Source organism: Branchiostoma lanceolatum, chromosome 14, assembly GCF_035083965.1.
Source record: "Branchiostoma lanceolatum isolate klBraLanc5 chromosome 14, klBraLanc5.hap2, whole genome shotgun sequence".
Classification (NCBI taxonomy): Eukaryota; Metazoa; Chordata; class Leptocardii; order Amphioxiformes; family Branchiostomatidae; genus Branchiostoma; species Branchiostoma lanceolatum.
This window is the reverse complement of record NC_089735.1, coordinates 15,926,992-15,950,427: the sequence shown is the minus strand read 5'-3', so window position 1 is coordinate 15,950,427 and position 23,436 is coordinate 15,926,992. Positions and strand designations below refer to the sequence as shown.

Here is a 23,436-nt window from a genome sequence, read left to right as displayed (position 1 = left end):
GCAATACCTAGAAAAGCCGCCGGGAGGCTTAAAATCATACTACTTCCATTCTTTGTCACAACCTACCATAACACTCATTATGAAACCAATCCACCGAGCCGTTGAGTTATCTTGTTGACTTAAGAAAGAAAGACAGACAGACAGACAGTCAGACAGACAGACAGACAGACAGACACAAAAACGCTACTGAAAATATAACCTCTATTTTTAACGGAGATGATAACGCAACTTTCGAAATCTTCATCATCCTATACGGCAACGTCGTCCTTTCCTGACCAGCATAAGTAATGTTTAACAGGTAAAGATTTCACTTTGCAGTCTGTTGGCAGCATTCCCCCCCTCCTAACTCCCTGGTGTACGCTGATTGCTCATGTAGCAAGCGTGTCCACCGACTCCACCCACTGATCAGAACAACGCTGTGTCTTTTAAATTGAAACTCAAACCCCCCTCTCCCTCTGATTCTATACACCTGTGGAGTAGCTCATTATCCCGGCTTGAGCTCATGATGCAGGCATCCGGGAAATCAAAAGAACTCTTGACGATATTGTACACCACTTTAATTCATTGTAACTACGTCATCGTTTTCTTTTCTTCCGGGCTCATCGTTTCAAGATGGCTTCTATAGGATATCCGGGCCGGCAGCACAGGAGATATGATTTCTTCTTCAAGATCCTGTTTTACTTAATATAGCTTTTAAGGTTTTAAGTGGCGAATTTGTTGCAATTTGTTAAAGAGAATTTTAATGTGACAAAATATAATCACACTCGGTGGCAGCGGTGGGATTGGGAGGACTTTACAGGCGCGCGAGGGTAGTGAAGGTCTGTATGTGCGTGTGTGTGTGTGTGTGTGTGTGTGTGTGTGTGTGTGTGCGTGTGCGTGTGTGCGTGCGCGTGTGCGTGTGTTAGCGCGCGCGCGCGCGCGCGTGTGTGTGTGTGTGTGTGTGTGTGTGTGTGTGTGTGTGTGTGTGTGTGTGCGTGCGTGCGTGCGTGTGTGTGTGCTTGTCTGCTCGTAAAACTATAGGCGGTCGTCTCTTATCTCTGATGACATTAAGCATATCTCTATATGGCATCGTTCAGGAAGAGGGTCTGCCTGTCGGGATTTAAGCACTAATATATCTAATTACTGGACACAGACAAGCCTAATTAGATGTACCACCAGATACCACACCGTAATTAGAGATTATTAAAGATTAGAAATTAGATATTAGAGACGATACACTGTTGTCATGACCATATACCGATGGCTGAATTATTACTCTCACAATCACTAGTCTGGTAAACCTACATTGTAGATGAACCTTATCTTACCCACATGAGTTTAATCTTTTAATCTCACTTCAACGTCGACGTTAATTATAAGTAGGAAAAAGTCACAAACTGCATTGTGTTGTTCACAGACTTCGTCTCTGCCTTTCTTCATGTAGACAGCAAATAGTATTAGAAACGAGGCAAACAGAGGGAAGAAACATTTCACGTTAAATCTCTATCGCCTGCCCTTATGGGCAAATATTGTTTGTAGCACTAAGCACCTACAGCCCTTTGTACCAATAGTGTGACTAGTAAATTAGTAATATGCGTTTAGGTGTCCTCATTTGCCCTCACCCCCTCCAAGGTTTCTACCCTTTGACTCTTTACCCTGCAAACATGTAGGACTTTATTGATGACAGGCGGATTTCAGAAGTTCGATTTCTTAGACCAAAATCAATATCGCTTCAGTGTCGCCTGATTTACTCCGAAAACAAGCATAACAGAGAGTTTTGTCTTCGGATTCATTCGGATTGCAGTGTTGTCAAGCTGTCGAAACCTTAATGACTCAAAAGCGGTGAAAATGTTGATGTAGGAGTCCATATCACTGCACGAAATTAAAGCATCCCTTAAAACATGCGGAAAGGGGTGCTAAAAACTTAATCTTTACACTGTGCTTTAAGGTATGCCTAAAGAGTTGATTCCGTGCATTGCATGAGAACAAAGGTCTTAATTATGCTAAATATGTATCAGTATAGCCGGTATAGCCGCTTTTCGGCGTAATACAGCAGCATTGTAGGCACGCGGCGCAGCAGCAGCTGGTTGCATTGCCCTGAACAACCTACCAACATCACGTTTGCACATCTAGCTGTAAATGTTCTTTAAAGCAATCCAGCGAAGATTCCCCGACTGTCACTTGGTGATAACAATTTCAATTATACGATAGTTCTAGAAAAATACCTACTTTGGAAGACTAATCCTAGGATGGTAACTCTGATACTTGATCATTTTTTGAGCTGGTATTAGATACTTTTCAGCTGTCAGTACGTCCACCAGCCTGTAAGTAATTCTGTAATGTAGTACAGTACTATAGTTCGATAATCGATGTGCATATCAGGCTACTCCAGTGTTTCGATTTAGGAAAACAATCATCACGACAAATTTGTCTCAGATAATATCATTTTCTAATCTTTTATTTGTCTTCATATCTAGTTACCAATCTTTTACCTGCATGTATGGGACACATCATCATACTTGTTATCTGTGAGAAAAAAATTACTTACAAAAAGCAATCCCATAGAAGGTCTCTATACGCATCAGGAATGAACGTATAGCAGGCATCTTTGTTTAGATAAGTTCCCTATAGTCTCCCGTGTGTTTTAGGTCAAGAACTCAGCAGCCAACACTGCCCATAGCTGTTCATATGTGATTGACGGGCTGTGTTGAGGCCTTTAAAAAAATGCTGTGATTAATGTTACCTAACCTACCCTAGCAACCCTAGCCTTTTGGTCGCCCGCTGGCAAAGGACATAGAATTTTGATCTAACACCTGAGGGATAAACATTCAAAATAGAATCCAAAAAGTCAGACTTTCTATATGCCACACTCTCGTAGCGGATTAAGGTTTAGACCAATTGATGTTGGAATGTGTAGTGAACACTGTACTTCTTTGCTTAGTGTATCAATATACTTTTGCTTGTAGAATGTACAGCTACAATTATAACATAATATTGAACATACATTGTTAAGATGTATCTGTTGAATCACTTGGGCATAAATCAAGAAAAAAAAGAAAGACAGAAAGAAAGAAAGAAAGAAGAGAAGCCCTACCTACCGGCTCTATTTTTGTCAAGACTGTAACCGAAAACATAATAATTTTTCCTTAGGCCTTAAGAGTCAGCGCTACACTTGAATTGCTAGAACTCGCACTTGAGCATTTGTGCCTTGATAATCCCATTCTTTTACCGCCCTTTCGACCTCGTTTCCTGGCCAACTCAGTCAGACATCTTATCGTAAAACCTTTTGATGATGAACAGAGCTACAGCGAGAGCCGGAAGGTACATTGTAGTTTGAACATTCGCACAGAATAGATTCGTTTTCAGATTCCGCTTACATAGTCGAGATATGCATAAAAATGAAAATAACTTGAAGTCATGATCTTAGGAAGATATTATACACCAGTGGGCGGAATATGTTGAAGAAATACAATTTCAATAAGTTACGAATTGTTTAAAGAAAGATGTGTAATTTTAGTGTTTTCACCTATGGCGCGGAGATATTTATTTGTTAACGTAATTGCAGTCAGACACTGTGCGCCTTGAAATTTCTAGTGATAATGCATCATCTTCCATCATAATGTGTCTTTTGTATATTTAAACAAGCCTGATAATTCGGCCAGGCTTACGGCCACAACTTGTCAGCCGTTTTAAAGAATAAAAACTTCTACTACACTTGAATGCTGGATTACTGTAACGGGGTGGAAACATTTCGTACACAAAAACTCCACATCAACATCCAGCGAAAAGAATTCAATGAAAATAGCATTAATCAACTAGCAACCTTTCAAAATCATAACAGAAAGTACTCACACTATACCACCCATCGCGACGACTGGCGAAGATTCAACTGGTTGCCGGGTTGTAGATTGATGATGAATGAACCACGCGGCTAGACCCACGAATCCTTCATTGTAGACCCTTGACACCGTACGGTTTTTAAAACCAAAGCAATGCCTTAGATATGACGCCGTTCTCTGAATACGGGGACATGCCAGGCTATCTAACCATTGCTAAGCCGGCACCTGTTGTCATATGGCAAAGATACAAGAGAGAGAGATGGAAAATCTGGTGAGAGCAGATTCAGAGAGGCAGTACGCCTATGCGCCGGCCGACTCCACCGATACGACACCGTAGCTGACGCCCTGCTTCGCCGTCTGTGTGCGTGAAATAAACTCGCCTGTGTTCTGTCTTTGGCGGGATAATATGTCGACTCCACGGGCCGAACGGAAGACTTTGTTGTTTCTTGTTTCCTCACGATCAAAGCCGTCTTATTTGTCACAAGAAAAATGCGATTATTTCAACAAATGGTGCCGCGTATGTTTAAAAAAATAGCTGACACGTGATTAACACGTGACTGACACGTGACTAAGAAGTTTGCAGTATTTTCGGTTAAGACATCCTCCAAATATTTTTAGCAAATCATTATTTTTGTATATTACTATATCAAGCACACGGCACACTAAATCTAAGACAAGTTTTGCTGTCAAAATTGTATCTAGTTGCTTGAGCAACTGTTTTGACGTAAATTTTGCCGTCAACCATAGTATTCAAATAAGATGACGTCAGAAGCAGTCCATAACAGCTGTTCGTTGACATAAACATGGCACCGGTTGGCCCAATCTTTCTCCGTAATTCTCTACGAAGTTAGACCGTTCCAGGAATTGCTACTAACCTCAGTATGTAAATTAGATGACGTAAGAAGCAGCCCATTCACTGTACGTTGACATGAAACACGGCACCGGCGGTCCTTAATCTTCTTCTCTAATTTTCTACTTCCTTCGAAATTAGATCGTTTCAAGAATATCTAATCTATCACTGGGAGATTTCCCAGCTGGCCACAACATCATCCTAATGATGAGCTGGTCAATGGAAGTCCTGGGGGAAGATTGGAGGGGGCACACGGCAGATATTTGACCCCCCTCTCAACATAGACTGACCGATACCCTATCTTGTCAGATTCCTCCTCGACGGCACAATGTAAATGATCATGTTTTGAAAATTCAATAAAAAGGAAAGATGTTAAACCACGATACCTTTGAAAGCCTACTAAAATTGTGAATATACATTTTATGTATTATACATTTTTGACGCAATTCAGCCTGTGGCCGCAATGTTCTTTCTTGAAGTTCAATAAATCATTCATTCATTCAACTTGGAAGAACATCGGCTCAATTTAAGACATCGCACTTGAGAACTTGACTAATGCTTCTTTGTGAAAAAAATCAGATTCAATATAAGATATAAATTTGATATATTTTATGGATCGTTGCGCTTTGAATTGAATGACAAAAAGATATCAAATATTCTTGAGGTAACTAATATCAAGCAAACCCAGTTTACACAGGTGAATGCACAGATAGACGTGATGAAATATCAAATGCCTGCAAGCAAACAGCACTTCTCATTTATGAATCACTTTGTAACCCCTTTACCTTAAGGTGTAGATATTAGTTTTCTCGTGTTTTTTCTTTGCCTACAGTGGCGACTGATCCCCATCATATTAACCATAGCCATGATGAAAGCACGGAAATGCAACCGAGTGCGCAAGGATTGCACGGTTTTTAAATGCCACAAGTCGCGAGAAAACGTTTGTGATCCAAACTTCCTGGCTTTTATGTATACAGCGGCTTCCAGGCTGAAATACCGTATTAGGAGAAGGCTTGATTTGGGAAGTGATACTACATATAGATGCTTGTCTAGCACTTAAGCATTCAACCTTCCGTTTGATTTTGAAAATGTAGTTCCCAAAATACATGTAGAATCTAAGGTAGGGGTAGTAGAAGAGCAAGTTAGATAGTTAAAATGCATAGACTGTAGCGAGGCATTTGTGAATCGGTTGACTAAGTGTTAATTAACGCTCTCTTATTTACTGAAAACTGTGATGTGACAAACAAACATGAGAACCTACCACAGTTGTTAATGATATTGAATTTCAGCCCAGTGTTCTATGACCTAACGTGTGCCTTAGACTTGCACTTAACAGCCAGAGAAAAGGAATTACATTTTATCCCAAAAGAGGACGGCAGCTTCAGGTATAGCTTTTATATGTGCGTCCTTTGGGGGTAAGTTCTATGTGGAATATTCAGTATGGATTCTTTTGCACGCAAGTTATAACATAAAAGACGAACTTAACATTGAGAAGCCCGATAGAAGGCATTTAAAGGTTCCATATTTTGTACATGTTCTTCTTTGTAGAAGTCAAGCTAAGAGAAGAGGCGTGCTGTAGGAATAGCACGTTCCACTTTCTCCCTGAAGTGATGACCTCTATTCAGTGCAGTCTATTGGAATCTGTCCATCGACAGTCGAGACACGCTCCAAACCTGCCCCCTCCTCTTGCTTGGTTTATCACTCTACCAAAGCACAGCCTCAATCTAATGCTTGGCATCGGATGTCGTGGCCTGATTGCTAGAAATCACGGTTATGAAGTCGTGTGTCATGCGAAAATATTAAGTTCGGCTGCATTTTCAGTACTAAATTGCACACATCAGGTGATTTTGGTATAAACAACAGATATAATTGGTGCTGCCTAGATACTGAAAATGGCATTTTCATTATCAACAATAGATATAAATGGTACTTACCTTGATACTGAAATCAACATTTTCATAATGTACAGATTATAACTCGTGCTGTCCCTGGGACTGAAAATAACAATTTTATTATTAACAATAGATATAATTGGTGCTGTCGTTGGTGCTGAAAATGACATTTTCATTGATAACAATGAATATAAATGGTGCCATCTTTTGTACTGAAATCTACATTTCCATTATCAACAATAGATGTAGCTGTTGCTGTCGTTGGCACTGAAAATGACATTTCATCATCAAAAATAGATGTAACTGGTGCTGTCCTTCGTACTGAAAATAAAATTTTCGCTATTAAGAATAGATATAACTGGTGCCGTCCTTGGTACTAGAAATAGCACTTCGGGACCAACAATAGATATAACAGGTGCTGGTCTTGGTATTGAAAATAACATTTTATACAGTCAAACAAGTGATCAGTCAAAACAATTTAACAACAAAAACTTAAATAAAGTGCATATTGTTTCAATGTGTCTTCAGCATAAAGACTATATAATTATTTTTCTTCCCACTATACCATAGATTAAAAACATTGCTTTCTTCTACCAGAACCCCAGTTGTCTTGGTTGATATTTGAGAGAATTAGTTCCGTGTGAAATAAAGCTTAAAGGCTTTGCACAATGACGTGCCAGGATTTCCTAGACAGTTCCCTAATGCTCGGTGTAAATTCCACCGGTAAGAATAGCGCTGTAGCCTGTAATCCTTCCAGTCATGGCAACACGCCGACCCTTCCCTCCGGCTTTCATCAAAGCTAACCAAAATTAGTCTTATAAAAAAAGTCCTTCCAAACCTTAGGCCATACTGACTTCTCTACCACTTAGCCTTTTTTGCTCATATCCGTTCTGGGGTAAGTGATAGTTTAAACTCGACATGTTGAAGTATTCATATACTTGTTATACTTGTACTAAGGTGAATTATTTTGTATCTCATTGTTGTTGTTTGCATGTTTAGTTGTAGAAGACCTTACGGAAGTCGCTGTACTTTTGTTGTGTCAATAAAGATTTCTGTATAATCAAATCAGTATAGCCTTATGTATAAAAACAACGCGTCCTTCCAAACTTAAGAACATAGTACTTGAATTGGCAGAAACTGAAGTAAGGTAGATATGCCAACTAGTTATGCAAGATTTGTCTGAAACGTCTGTTTCCAAATTTTATTCAGTTGCTTGAGTAACTATTTTTGGAGTATCTTATTACCTGGATGTCTAACCTTTATCAACGTTATACGGTAGATATGGTTGTGCCAAGAATAAATTTGCTATCATGAATCATACTCATTTGTTTCAGAAGGTGGGTCATTTCTATTTCCAGTACGCCAAACGGACGTATCATGCTTTATATATAACGATTAGGCCAACAGTGAGTGTACTTTAAAGCGGGCACTTGAACTATATTTAAACAGGCATGTCCCCAGAAATCATATCATTTCCTCTTGAATGTAGCTCGTTAGATACTGTTGTCGAAAAGCACAACATCAAATTGATCGCGAGCATAGTGAGTCGACAAGTAACGCATGAAAGAAGTGGATATCATCTCAGTACCAGGGAAAGATACAAAAGACCAAATGAGACCAACTCTGTGCATACACTTTTTAGAGTTACTTAGTTAAACATCATATTTTCTTTTGATGTAATGCCTCGGTCACATTTGCATAGGTGCCCATAGGATGTAGCCCCGACCGGGCTCTGAAGCCACAAATTTGTCGCGATGCCGGATTCGGGAGTACCCCTCTGTGTTATCACGATTAGCTTACAGCGTCTATTTGTTACCGGGTCCCGGGTTGATTTTAACTCCAAGTTTTAAAAACTCAGGGGCATTGGCCGTGCCTAAATATAACCCGGTAGCCACAGGGTGTGCCACGCCCGAAATTGCAACGAGAAAAAAGCCCGTAAACTACCCGGCGGGGCCCCTTATCCAGTTGTGAGCGAAGCATGGTAAAGGGTGCCTAAATATCCATACGAATTTTAATTTTTACGCTAACACCGATTCTCAGTCTCGCCCTGTTAGTCCAAGATACACCGATATGTCTCATAAGAAGCCTACATTAGCGCAGGTTGAGTTTTTTTAAAGCCAAGATATCGTGGGAGGAGGTCACGTGATCAACGAAATTAGTAAGGATAGAATGTTTCTTGGTAGTTGATCTTATGAGTTCCGTAAAATTTGCAATGTTTCTTAGTTATGGATTGTACGTTTATTGCGTAGAACTCGAGTGGAATCCGTTGAATCTGTATGAATACTTATTACATGTAATAAGCACTCCTACGTTAGTAGAGTTATGACTTACTTGTTGAATATTCACTGCGGGCCACTACCACGCCACTACAAGATAGAATGAAAGTAGAACAGTCATTACTGCCCTGATTGCCGGGCGGTATGGACCAGAGGTGCAACACCGTGGGCGTGTGCTGTGGAACGCCTGGTCTCTCACGTATCATCCATGTAATATCAAAGGACTCCATACATACGTGAAGTGAAACTAATTAGGGCTATTCGGGGAAGGACGCAAAATGCAAAGGTCGGTGGTCTACTTCTGATGCCAAGAGGCACTCCAACGTTCTCTGCACCGTATCTTAGATACAAATAATTACTGTAAATGGGGAAATGTTCGCGGTGGTTTTATGTTCGCGGTTTTCGCGGCGACCGTTTCACCGCAAACTTAAAACCCTCGCGAACATTTCTGTCCAATACTGTAGCAGTGTGTGACTATAGCGCTGCCGCAAAGTAAAACCACCGAGAACACTCTATTCTTGCCTTAGCGTGAAATAAAATCCACGCGAACTTTAATGCATTTACAGTAGTATGTATTGATTAGGTTTCAATTTATCTGATTAAGAAACATGGTTTTAGAAACCGCTCAAGTGTTTGTGTAGAAGTTGTTACTGAGGCCAGGTTGGTGCTTCAGACAGGTTGGTTGATACATATATAGAGAGAGTATAAATTGTCTTGAATTTTTGAGGCGGCAGTAGTTATAATTGCCGGCTTGAAAGATAGAATGACAGGATAAGGACCAAGCTTAGTAGAACTGGGACCGGTAAAACACCCCTAAGTTGGCAGGTTACCAGGCTAGCGCCTTCAGAAATCCTCAATTTAAAATGGCTGCTGCTAGGCTAGGTGCCACTGTCATGTAATTTTGGTTGTTGAGTGGCGCATTGCACTAGCTACTTGAAAAAGCATCATGCTTCACCTCAAATGAGAATGCCTTGAAACGAACGAGTGGAGTGTGAATGCTCATTGCTGCTGGGGTTCACAAAAAAGTGGTTGCTGGTTGGGTAAGACAGTTAGTTGCTCAGCAGAGGGTCTTAACTATGTAAATTTGGATAGGACTGTTTTAATTAATGTGGCTTGTGACTGAAAGTGGTTACCTGCGCCAGGTGGTTGCCTGTACTACCCTCTTGTGTGATTGAGAAATTGGTGTTTTGCATAATTTGACACACAGAAGAATTCGGTTTAACGTTATAGGGCACGATGTAAAGAGAATTATTTTGCATTTGCTCGCAAATGTTTCTAACACTTTAACTTTAGTGTTGCAAACTTTCGATAAACAGCTACTTACTATGGGTCATCGGTATTTATGATGTATAGAATAAAAAAGGCAGTATAAAGAAACCAATTCAAAGCGCCTTAAGCATGGTAATCCCTTTCTACATACACAAAGAATCACTGCCTTTCAAAAATGCACTATCAATAATTAGACCGGAAATGGGCTGCCCCGGAATATCATGTAAGCGTGTATCTGACATGAGCATCTGTCTACCGTATCGGTTTTACCACTGCTTGACGCCAGCTTTGATCTTAAGCAGTTATTTTGGTCTTAAGGGACGAATGCAGATATCTCTACCCTCGCAGAAACTATACAAAACCTTTTGGTTCTGCTGTATAGTATGGGCTACTTAGAATTTCACTTACTGGTTCGCCGCAGGCTTATCCCCATTCCAGATTCAAAACAAAATTGAATTTGAAAGACGGCTTTATCCGTGAAATCATACAAAAGCCGACTGTAAAAGTGGGATTTGCGTCTATGCGTTCCATGTAGCGCCCCCTTTGTCTTCCTTGCTCTTAGAGATACTTCTCAACGTGAGCCAGGGTTAAGTTGTTAAGTTGAAAAGTGACATTTGCTTTCGAAAATTTAGTCGCAAAGTGAAGTCGTATTGAAGGTTTAGTTGAAAAGAGGGGCTTAATGTCAATCAGACGTCAGTGGAAATTTACGGCTGCATGAAGGTCTCATTCATGTATTTCTCCTAAAAGAGTCCGTACCCCAAAAAATGAACGGCTGCATGAACGTGTGTTTTTTCGGTGGGAAATTTCCTTTTAGCTAGCCCAGCTGATCTCAAGCGTCAAACTGATGAAAGCCTGTTTGTAACTGAAGAAATTAGCAGGAAAAGTTCGGCAGCCGCGCGCGAGGCCGGACGTGCACAGCCCGGCACGTTGGGTTATGAGGTCGTGCGTTTACAGCTGGAAAGTGCCTCTTTGGTGGGTGTAGCTAAGTGCCGTTTGTAATTACCATAAAAGGGAATTGCATGCCTGCTGGAAGTTGGTAATTTTTTTCACATATAGAGTAAATGTGCTCAACATAGACTGAATGACCTTGGTGCATTTCCCATAACTTCATTACGAAGGCGCCCATGTAAAAGAACGTATTATAACATGTAAGCATATGTTATTAAAAATCATAAGAAAAAACTCATGAATGAGACCTTGAGGTAACCTCCCCTCATGTCTGCAGCTTTTAAAGAGACTTCATTCAGACTGAGGAGGGCGCACAGAGGCTAACAAATGCACGTTGATAATATGCTTTTGTGTGAATTTCGGTTCCACTTGACTTGCGTCTATATTCAACTCCCTACAATTTTTCATTTCCCATTTAAGATATCTATTAAATTATCTTTGCTGTGTCCCTGTATTGTGATACATAAAATCGTATATCATAAGCAATATCTAAATCGATGCACGAAATCTTATAAAGTGGAGTTAACTTTACCACCATCTCCCTATAGAGTTTCCCGGCTTTTCTCTTATGAGATATAGATATTATAGAAACGTACAACAAATTTGATCTAAATCTCGAATGTCTCAAGCACGCGTCGAAAGGCAACAAGTTTGAAGCGACATCTAGAGGATTATCCAGGTATTGCACCACTGAATGTGTCCCATGACCAACAAATATGCCCCTAGATCCTTAACTCTTCCTTACATCAAAAGCTATCTGCCATTAAAAAAATTAATACCATAGCATGTCCAGGACAAAAGATACAAGAAAAGAAGTTCTGCTGCAGTACCAAGGCCACATACCATGGGACCCCAAATCAATGTTTACCTTCGTCTTGCTAAGACCTACCCACCTACGAAATATCATTGTGATCCATTCAAGGGTTGTTGAGTTAATTTGACCAGAAAGCGTTGGTAAAAACAAATGAACAAACAAACAAGCAAACAAACAAGCAGACAAACAAGCAAACAAAACAAACAACTAAATATTAAATAGAAAACACCGCATACCTTGTTGGCCAGCAACAGTCAAACCAAGAATCGCCGCCCTCGTTGTTCAGGTCGTCCACGTTGCTATGGTAACCCTGCTTCCGTCTCCATAGCCAGGTGCACAGGAAACCCACCGCACCTACCGTCACCAGCACTGATGCGCATGCGCCAACTACCAGGGCTGCATCGTAACCTGAAGTTATAGTTGAATGATAATGAATATTTCTGTCAATAATTCTTTCGACAAATGACAGGAGAAGAAACGCCAAAAATAGTTACTCAATCAACTGTATAAAATTTTGAAACAGTCAGACGTTTCGACAGACAGGAGAAGAGAAAAAAGCTCCGGGACACCAAAACTGAAACGAGCGAGCAAATAAAGGTTTGGCACAAAAAAATGCCCTCATTGTGAAACTTATGTGGTAAGGAAGGTTCAACAAATGACCGATGATACGGGATATGGTATGCCGAAGAATAGATTCTTCATTTTTGTTCTTTCACATTTTCTTTGACTTTAGAATTGGCTTTGGCATTCTACAAAACAAGTACCTGTTTTTCGATATTTTGTATGCAATTTACGGGATACATATTTGCTCATTTAGCAGCTAGCGGACGTCATCCATAATCATATCAACTCAACATGGCTTAATTAGTAGTAGAAATATATCTTTCCTTTGATTAGAATAGCAAAAATGGGAACATAGTAAAGTTTCGAGCTTTGGAAATTTAACATCATGAAAATAACAAAAACAGCGATAGAGGTCGCTATTGTCTTGTGCACACAGCATAAGATCTACCTTGTAAAGGATGAGCATACATGTGGCGATGTCATCATAGGAATATACTAGTAATTGAGAAAGCATGCTTGTACTGGGAGACCATATCAAGTAGCTGTTTCATACTAGGTTGCGCTGATATGGAGTTTGGCCATGCGATGTTGTTTGGTATAAAATCCTTGATATCGTGGCGGTACAAAACTGTTAAAACATTTTAGGACACTTGGAACGCGTGAACTGTGCTTGAAATAACCCTGAGCCAGAGTCAACCTAGAATTAACGTGTTTAAAGGTTAGTTTCTCTCAATAACGAGAATAAAACTCATTGCCATCATTACGTTAGGCATCTATTTATGATATATTTCTTAACAAACTTGTCATACGGTTTAGGTGTGACAACTCGTTCGATTTGATGTATTTAAACCAGCCGCTTTTGTGTGAGGGTAACGTAAAGATAGCTCAACTGTTGACAAGAGAGGTTGCAAAGTTTTTTGACTGTCCTGGGCCATTTCTGTAAAACAGGCCCTTACTTGAATAAAGGAGTCAGAATATTTTATGATCTTTCCACCCAACAACTGTCTGGGGATGGCTGTTAACCGTACGGACGGCTGTACCGGCCGATGGATACTGACGCAGTAAACGACTGGGAACGAATCAGGCTTCGCACAGCTGCGCATAGATAGTAACTTTAATACTTAGTTGGCCGCCACCCCATTAAAACGCATTAGAACAGGCGCTATCACTGGTCATACTCCAGCTGTCGGGTAACCAGGAAGTCTGTATGGTGTCACAGGCAGCCGTGTAGCGATAGAACATATAAATGCCAGCTTGCTATCTAGCTAGCTATAGGCAATTCTGTCTGTTAGTATTGCAAGCCCGGTAAACAGCCTCATGGCCTTACACACCAGGTTTGTACCGAAAAGCACAATCTGCACATCCTGATAGATGCACTCACACTGAGAAGGACCCTCACTCTTTTCGATAAGTGTGGTAGGCTCTTTTGCGTGTTCGAGGTGTGGCTCTCCTCAAAATAGGACCTCCATTTAACGTCCAATCCCAGGGACGTCCCTAACCGAAGCTAGGTACTCATGTTCATCTGAGTGTAGCAAGGGAATGAGTGTTAAGTGCCTTTCCCAAGGGTACAACGTCAACGGGACAAGTAAGGGGACCCAGACTTTGTAGTTCGAACCAAGGACCCCTGAACCAAACACACAGCACAAGACTTTCTTGCTTAACTTCGATGTCGTCGTAATACATTGTATGACATCAAACATGCGTTATTAAAATAGGTTTTATGATGTGTGCTTGTGCAATGACGTCCGCAAGGTTTCTGCAAACAAATCAATCTGTACGAAAGGATAAATTACGAGAATCAGTTCCGAACGTTTCGAGAGGCGTTCCTTGACCTTCTTCCGTGTCAAAGAACAAAACTGACAGTACTGATAGAATAAAAATACTCTTTATAGTTTGTACACAACTAAGTGTTTTATTCCACCATTGTTTCGGTGATTGTCTGTCCTTTTCATCAGGGTAATTCTGAGTGGTGTACATTGCACTGCAGCTCAGATTCATGTAGGTGTAAACATAAACGAATAAAGCCCCTATCTCACTCGCAGCGTCCTAAATTACATTTTTGTTACCCTTGGCATTATATAGGGAATATTGTGCGGAAGGTCCAAGTATGACTTAGAAACAAAAATACACAAAAAGTGTTAAAAGGTTCATTTTATGATCAAAGCTCTGTCAAATTGCTCGGTCGCAGTGAGGTCGCCAACGTGCCGCGGGCCCAGAGAGATTTTAAGCACTTCGTTGTGTACAAGGGGTCTTTTTTATTTTTATTCAGTGACTTACCAACCTAAAGGAATTATTGAAGGATAGTCTAAAAATGATAGGATTATTGATTTCATCTTAGAAATAATTGTGCAGAGGTAATTGCGTTAAACAATTGGGCACCTTTTTTTGAGACATTTTTACGTTTTAGCTCAAGTAATAGCCGTGTGTTGGCTCCCCGTTTATTATCTTCTTAGAAATCTTGGTATGAGTAGACAATTTATGTAGCGCCTCTCCCTTTAAACAAACAGTACACAGTAGAGATATCTTAAACAAACTAATGCAGGGGTAGATTTTGTATTAATGAGCTAAAGTTGAACTAAAAGGTCACCGTCTTCATTTAGAAAGATGGGTCAAAGCGATAAACTTGCACTGCGAAGGAATAGTACTTAAGTCAAGGACGGTGTATGTTGGTAGCGTGTTTCGAAGGCATTCGACATGTTCGTTTGGATCTGAAAAGATTTAGGGCTGCTTCCCCCACCACTAAAAGCTGTGTAGTACTTTATAACCTTTGCTAAGAAGGTTATGTTTTTGGTCGTATGTATGTATGTGTGTGTGTGTGTGTGTGTGCGTACGTGACAGTCCTTTGTAAACAGCATAACTCAATAATGCATGGATGGATTTTCTTGCTATTTGTTTTTTTTTTGGGGGGGGGTAGATTTTGGTAAGACCTCAAAATGATCAGATTTTGGCGACGTCTTATGGGACTGCAGTGAAACTTCCTGTTTTTATATCTCGTGTGCCGGACAAGCTATGGTCACGATTTTTGAGTGGCAGGGGCTAATTTTGTTCCAGAGTTTGACAGAGTAAGACTCAAGAAAAGGTTGACGGATTTTTGGTATGCAGATTACTTAAATAATGATTTATTCTATAATTATGTATTCAGGAATGCAATAGTTAGATCTCCTGATAACGGCAACCTCTGGAATATGTATCACATGTCTCGCCATGCATCACGATATATCGACGTGTTGCCCCAAATGTACAACGCAAACAGATCAACAGATTTGTGGAGAACAACAACAAACATCGGACAGTAGTGTACAGTAACCGTCAGTTAAGTGTGACTGAGTGAAAACATCCGGGTCCTGAACTGCTCCTTCAGTCACTCCAAAAACGGGTATCTCATTGGACTACGTCAAATTGGGTCAAGCTAGTTCGACAACTTTGCGAATTTTCGTAGATTTTTTTCACAGTGAATTGCGGCTCACGGGTAAAATACGTGACCTCTACAAACAAAATGGCCGTGCCCGAATCTCAGAACTCACTTTCGCCTCCAAATTAGATACAAGATAAATCTATCAGATATCGCATTGCTGCCACTGACTTAAATTCATCAAAAAGACTGCAGTGATTGCACCACTTTGGGTCATTTCGCCAATTGTAAATTAAGGCGACAAATTTGCGCCGATTAGTGCCGTTTGTCGCAATAAGGCGCAGCACAGTGAAATACCCTTTTAGATATTACCTGTAAAGAAAATGGAATCTCCCAACCACATATCATAAAGCGCGTCCTTAAGCGTGACGCTCTTGCACGTAACTGGAGAAGCACTTAAAACCAGCTGTCGCGGCCTTGTAGACAGAGCAAATATATCGATATTATAAAAGCACCTGATATCGATCGATGACCTTAGTTCCACTCTCATTCATCCTTGCGTTACGTAGAAACGAGGTGTTGTCGTCACAATGTGGGCCCTAATATTGTTTATGTTGTTTTAATACTGACCCAAGATTTTGGAATCAGAAGAAAACAGAAGAACTTTATTGCGTGACCATTGCAACAGGTACAATGTATGGCAGATTGTGGATACATAACAATTGAACTATTTCGAAAATCTAACAATTCTTTAAAAACTAGTCTAATATATGAATAACAGTAGAGATAGTTAATCTAATACTGTAGATGCATTTAAGTTCGCGTGGTTTTTATTTCGCGGTAGGGAGAAAATGGACTGTTCGCGGTGGTTTTAAGTTCGCGTTTGAAACAATAGTAGCGCTACAGTCATAGGTGGGCAAAAACCATTGCGCTGGTTTTAAGTTCGCGTTGGAAGTTCACCGCGAAAACTGGGAACATAAAACCATCGCGAACATTTCTGCATTTACAGTAGTTTACATGCTATTACTCTAGAACAGTATGCTGCTAACATTAACAGTACTAAGTGTGTTAAGCGTTGCATTTACTATTACAATGCCACTTTGTTTTTGTCTACGTTTAGTCGTATTTAACGATAGAGATATTTCAACGGAGATACAGATTTTGATGTTGGGAAAATGGAAATATGACCGAGGGAACAAAATCTCTCAACACGCCTTCATTGAGCTTTTATGTGGAAGAGCCCCTTAGAAAAACACGGCACAAACAGTGCCTAATCAACCCAAAACAACGATATTAAAACGCTTGACGCGTTTGCCATGGTAACGGAAGAAACATGGCAGAACAATATGGCGTACGTGTTAGCAACCATGTAAGTATGACTGAAGTATTGCCTATCATCCTGGATCGTTAAACCTTAGGGTTTCCAGGTAAATTTGAATTTGTAATTGCATCGATGCAGTTATGACGCAAGTGCACACTATATGTACACACACTATATACATGTACTGAATAATAAATCTTACTCTTTGATAAATGTTCAACCAACCGGCATGCTTGGCTGCACTGACGTCACAACCAATATGACGTTCCCGCCATTCAAGACAATTTGCACAGCTGTGATCGTGACTTGTTTGCTATAACTGGGGCTACGTGCTGTTTGGTATATACAAACATTATCATAGATTATTTCAACAATAGAAGACTCATATTTTATGCTGTACCTATCCATTAAGAATTACAAAACATAGACGTTTTCCAGGAAACATTTTTCATATTTCCCAAGCAACCGTTGAATAACGCAGATAATATTTGATAGCCAAAAATTCAAAACAGTTTTGACAATACACCTTTATCTAATATTTGAGGTTGGTACTATGTGGCCATAAGCTACGTTCCCACCCCTATTATGTTGTTTTGAAACTTGAAACGACTTTCGAATATTGCTACTTACTGTACCCCTTTAAAGGATGCCGGATGATGTTTTGATAGGGTACCCTAGTTTTTTTCTTAAGATTTATCATCACTATGTATGCACTCAATATTCTGTTTATGATTTTAAAACATTTTTACGTATACAGTTTTTATCTCATTTGTGTCAACTTGTCAAGCTATATATGAGTAATGCAAATAGTTTATAAACTCGCAAAGCTGTGGTGATTGTGATCGTTGTGGTGTAACATTATGTATTTTGTAATAAAATCTGTGGAAGGTGCTCTTTTCAAAGTTTAATGGAATGGCCCTAGATTTCGAAGGCCTCTCCAGAGCGAGCTGTTGCCCTCATTCAAGGCCGTCGGTAGCCAAGTGGTGTGAAGGCGGGTGTGTACGTGGTCAGGGCATGAGTGGTGTTACAAACCACAATACATGTCCGTGAATATTGCTGTGTACCCAAACCCCGGACCTGATCCGGACTGGACCTAACGTTTATACTCTTACTAATACGCTAATACTCTTCTTTTTGTTTTAAACCATTTTAACTTAGATCTTGAAATTTGCAACTGAACTTTTGTGTTTAGTACTGACTGTATACGAATTCGCATAATTATATAGTTTTCAAATTTCATGTAAAATATATGCCAATATGCAATTTTACAGGTAACAATGAAAAACATATTTAAGCACACATATGCCATGGGTTCACTTATAAGTCCGGACCTGAACCTGAACCTCTGGATCTGAATCCGGACCTGAACCTGGACACGGGTTTAGGTACTATCCGTAAAGTAACTATGGCGTTTGCCGTGTGGGCTAAGGTGTCTGATGCCCTCTTTACCAGAAAAAAATGTTTCCATTTATGTACCCGTGGTTATTCATTGTAAAATTAGGCAGTACTAAACCAAGGCAGTGTAGCAAGCGTGTGCCTAACCTCTACTTGGAGAGGTGAAAACTGCTTACTGGCGCTAGCTGTGGACTGTACCACACCTTCAAGATGGGGGTGTCGTTCTGTAATATTACATTATCTAAAAAACTGCTACGGCGCCAAAAATTAACGTGTATCATCTCGTCTATATTAGTAGACGATGTGATAAAGTAAAGACAAATGCAGCAAAGGGATCCTGAGTTATAGTTGCAAACACTCAGACACAATCAATAGCAGTACCCCCGCAGGAGGTGAACCTCCTTCACGGAGGTAACAAGACGACTAATACAATGTAACGTTTGCTCAAGGATTTGGCTATCCGGTCTGATCTTTGGAGTGTATTCAACACGCAAGCACGTACCCCATACAGAAGTCATCTATTGCCATAAAAACATCAACATCTCAACTTTAACTTGATTAAAGAGTCAGCTTTGACCCACAGACGATAAAAAAGAGGTATATTCAAGCATTTTCTTTCAAATTGAAGCCTTTGTGCTTTGACAGTGGTTATAAATCTTAGTTCAACAATTTCCTTGTACGCGTAGCTCCAGCGCGTAGGACCAAGACCTTCAATATACTACAAGCTAATTTCCATGTACTATTCAGATTTACGATTGCACTATGAATGTGGAACTGCACTTGCAAAAAGTTAGTTATTATGCTATTAAAAAAAGTCCTTTTAAAGAAAAACACTTATGTTGCAAGGTTCAAGAACTACACACTTAACCGCCGCGCTGGCAACCAGTATGCAAATTATCAGACCACCTGTAGCGAATGGTTAGTAGGAGAAAGGTCAAGTGTTGGTGCTGTTATGCATTGGCAGAAAATACTGTAAAATGGAAAATGTTTGCGGTGGTTTTATGTTCACGATTTTTGCTGTAATTTCTTCATCACAAAATTAAAACCGCCGGGAATATTTCCCCTTTTTCAGTGAAATCCTGTTTGGCGGTTTCAACCGCGAATTTAAAACGGCCGCGAACACTATATTTTCTCTCTGCCGCGAAATTGATACACAGCGAGCATTTCTTTTTGCACAGTACTGTCGGTGTCAAGGCAATCCGTTTTTTTAATCAATACTCTGCTGGAAACAGTATATATATTTGGCACAATCTAGCGGAAATAGAAAGACGTTCTAGAATCCAGATAGAATTGATCATGTACTAATAACTTCTCAAATCCCAACTGTTGCCAGGGCGCGCATAAGCAACCTCTTGGAAACCATTAAAATTTTGCTATAGAGCCTTCCAGGTGAGGCTAGGGGGGTAATTGAATTTAGGCACTCCAGGCAAATATCACCAGGGCACCGAAGTGTGCTTAGTTGGCCGGCGGGGATAAAAGCTCTTAATACCGAGGAAACCCAGCTTGAAGCCCGGATAGAGATTTGTAACCAAGTTGAAAATATCAATAGACTCCCATACTTTTGTAGGTGGGGTTTGGAAATGTAAAAACTGCCTGTTGGACAAATCGTTACGTTAAATGTAAACCACCATAGCTACATTTGTATATATGAAATAAAGACACACACGACGTGTCCAAAGTACGGATTGCAGACACGCTTGTTTATGTTTAACTCTGCAGTACTTGTTGTTAGACCTCGCGAAAACACACGCTACTGTGACCACTACAAATATCAGCGGAATGGCCTGCTTGGGGTAAACATGTCGGTTGGCTAAAAATTGAGATGTAATGATTATAAGATTCTGAATTTTCTATTTTCTTTCGAATTTGTTCAGACCCTTGCAGTGCCTTACATAAGGCAGCAAGTTTTCTTGCTGTTTTTGTAACTGGGTGTATTTTACAGGGGTTGCCAGCCTTTCCCCTTTACCGTTAGGCACCTCCTCGAACACGGGACCCCCATTTTACGTCCCTTCCAAAAGACGGATGCAGCCTCAACTGAGCTGTCCTGACCGCGGGACCTGAACTTGAGGCACAGGGAAATCCTTCATAAGTTATCAACGGATACAGAAGAATCCCCAAGGTTGTTATGTCGGAAACGGCCAGCAATGCCTTGAGGAAGAGTGGTATTTGATGCCGGGTAATTAAGAGGTTTATCCTTTAGATGTTTTCTCGTCATTGATGTCTAAGGTAGATGTGACATATCAGTGAAGTGTTTGATGCTGTGCATCTAAAAAGATTAAAGGAATACAGTGCTGTCGGCATCGTTTGTTCTCCACCAAAACAAGAGTCCGTAGGACACAAACCTCCGTGAAGTAATTATGGTGTTTGCCGTGTGGGCTAAGGTGTTTGATACCCTCTTTACTCAATAACAATTTTCTTAAATCCTGTTTCCAATTACGTCCAATTAGTTGTTTATTGTAACACTTAGCAGTATCACACCAGGGTAATGTAACAAGCCGGAGCCTAACCTCTGCTTAGAGAGAAGGGTCTCAGCTTATTTGCGCCAGCTGTGGACTGTACCACGCCTTCAAGATGGGGATGTCGTTCTGAAATATTACATTATCTAGAAAAACTGCTACGGTACCCAGAATGAACATGCATCATCTCGCCTATACTACATGTAGCAGAAGACAAACTAAAGTACATACAAATGCATCAAAGGTGTTTTGAGTTAAAGCTGCAAACACTCAGATACAATCAACCGCAATATCCCCGAAGGAATAGAACCTTCTTCAAGGAGGTAACAGCTGAACCGATATGGTCTTTATGAAGTCGTCTGTTAATTGCGCCGACTTGGCGTTATTAGAAGGATCGTCGCTAATGACTGTAGATAAAGTAATAAAGACTAAATTTTACACAGATTTGGGTCCCATTTCTTCCTAAATGTTGGTTTTTGTGAAGCCAAGTTTTTATCAAAAATAATAGAGGCGTGGCACGAACGTACAAACTTGTAAGCTATCAGACAATGGACTTGAATGATTGATTGATAACTTAGAAACGCGCTAGCAAGAGGTCACTGAAGGTCACATACCAGACATATCAACAATAAAGATACAATCTCTTTATTGAATGATGACGTAAAATGCACGTTACTTTTAGACGTTCAACCAAAACCTAGACGTTCTATGCCAACTACGACTGTTACTATTTTGCTAAGGCTTGGCGTTAAGAACATTATCCTTTGTGCTCTGTTATCCTCAGAGTCAACAAAAATGACGGAAAGTTGCCCTTTGACCTCCTTGACCTGGCCAACGCGGATACGATCGCCAAACGCCCACCTGTTGATTTATGAAGGGATTTATGATATTTGTCAGAGACGTACATGGTTTTTGTTGATAAATTTTATATGTGGAATATTTCCGGTTGAAGTGGATAATGTAGTAAATATACGAATTTTTGGTTAGAAATTTATATCAAGCATGCAATTGCCGTCATCTATTTTCAACCGTCGTTTTGTTTATTCATGAATGTTTAGGGTGGTCCCTTCAGTTAACCGAGTAACTGATTTCCAAGGGAGACCTTACAAAATCATAACAAATCAGGAAACAACAAAAGGATCACTAAACATAAACTTTATGAACCATACATTCACAATAACCTGTCGTATTATGTAAAACAAGGCTTATAGACTACTAGTATAGTGGGTGAAGATAAAAAATAAGGTCCCCAGAAATAACTGAAAACGGCAAATCTAATATGCAGTTATTATCATTTCTCCATTACTTGTTCCTTTGTCGGACATCCCACCCTTAGTGAGCAAAATAAATCGATTCAACTCTAACCCAGCATGTCCCACAAACAGTATCAGAGTTAAGACCCACCTCTTGGTCCAGCCGGTGCCGGAGAGAAGTCGCCGCCAGTCCGGCTGTTCCCCGTCGCAGAGCCGCCGCCAGCACTCCAAGCGATTGCCATATTCAATCTGTCACGAGCAGACCCTTAGACTATACCCTCGCAATGTCTCTGACAAAATCACGAAACGCGACGTCCTGGTCTAGTTGATAAGGCGAAGGACGTTGTATTTTGTCAGAGTAAACGTTATATCCTTCCTAAGATACTCCGTGGCTGGAGTACCGGGTGATGGCAGTACTGTAAGCGGTCTCCTGTGCACTAGACGCCGCTGGCAGGTGTATGGCCTCTCGCCGCCGTGTCCCGTAAAAATAAAACGATGTTATTTCACGCCATGGAGAAGATACACAAATCAGTTTTGTTACTCCGTTTGCTCAGCACACCACTACGATTTGTGTACAAGGCTGCCCCCTACTTTCCTGTGTAGAGTGTAATGATCGATAAATAAGCTCCGTGGCAGGCCGAATACTTCACTTGCCTCGCAAACAAGACGATGCCACTTACAAAATAGGTAGAAGGATACTCTATCACAACGCGTTGCGTTGTAGTACACATCAAAAAGTGCAGTGCGCACGTGTTCATAAAATGTAAACAGTGAACCCGTTTGAAAAAGTGAGGCATTGAATAGTAGTGAATAGTGATAATGAAATTGAGAATTTCAGTCCCTCCGTGCGGACCTGCCCGGCGCCCCACCCTGCAAAATGGAACGTTCCGAGGACTTATGTTCTCCTCCTACATCCTGTTTGCCCCGATACAGGGAACCATCCACCGCCGAATTAAACCGGCATTCAGCTAATTTCCACTCAGCGGCCCGAAAAACGCTCGAGGGTCCAAAGGGCAGATGAAAACCCAGAACAGCCGTGAGCGTGCGTTCGTGAAAGGAGACTCGTGAAAAAAGTGGTTACCGCATGACGTCAACGCCTGAAGCGACTACTCAAATATCAGCATCCATACGCTTGATGTAATGCTATATGGTAGATTTACGCAAAAATCATGCGTATTTTTGTACGTCGTTCTTTGATCTTAAGATTTTTTTCAGTAAGGACTTTATA

General features: G+C 40.5%; 1 protein-coding gene across 2 annotated transcripts in view; it reads right to left on the bottom strand.

Moving 5' to 3' along the window:
* LOC136448567 (synaptotagmin-15-like) overlaps positions 1-22,844 on the bottom strand; it is a 50,583-nt gene extending 27,739 nt beyond the window's left edge. Inside the window, exons 1-2 of one of the 2 annotated variants that reach the window (XM_066448182.1) lie at positions 22,360-22,844; positions 12,104-12,275 (exon numbers count right to left, since the gene is read on the bottom strand). In XM_066448182.1, the coding sequence (XP_066304279.1) occupies positions 12,104-12,275; positions 22,360-22,450 (263 nt within the window). In that variant the 5' untranslated portion in view covers positions 22,451-22,844. Of the gene's footprint in view, positions 1-3,831; positions 4,146-12,103; positions 12,276-22,359 lie in introns of those variants that run through there. The other variant, XM_066448183.1, reaches the window with a different exon arrangement.
* Positions 22,845-23,436: the final 592 nt, after the last annotated feature.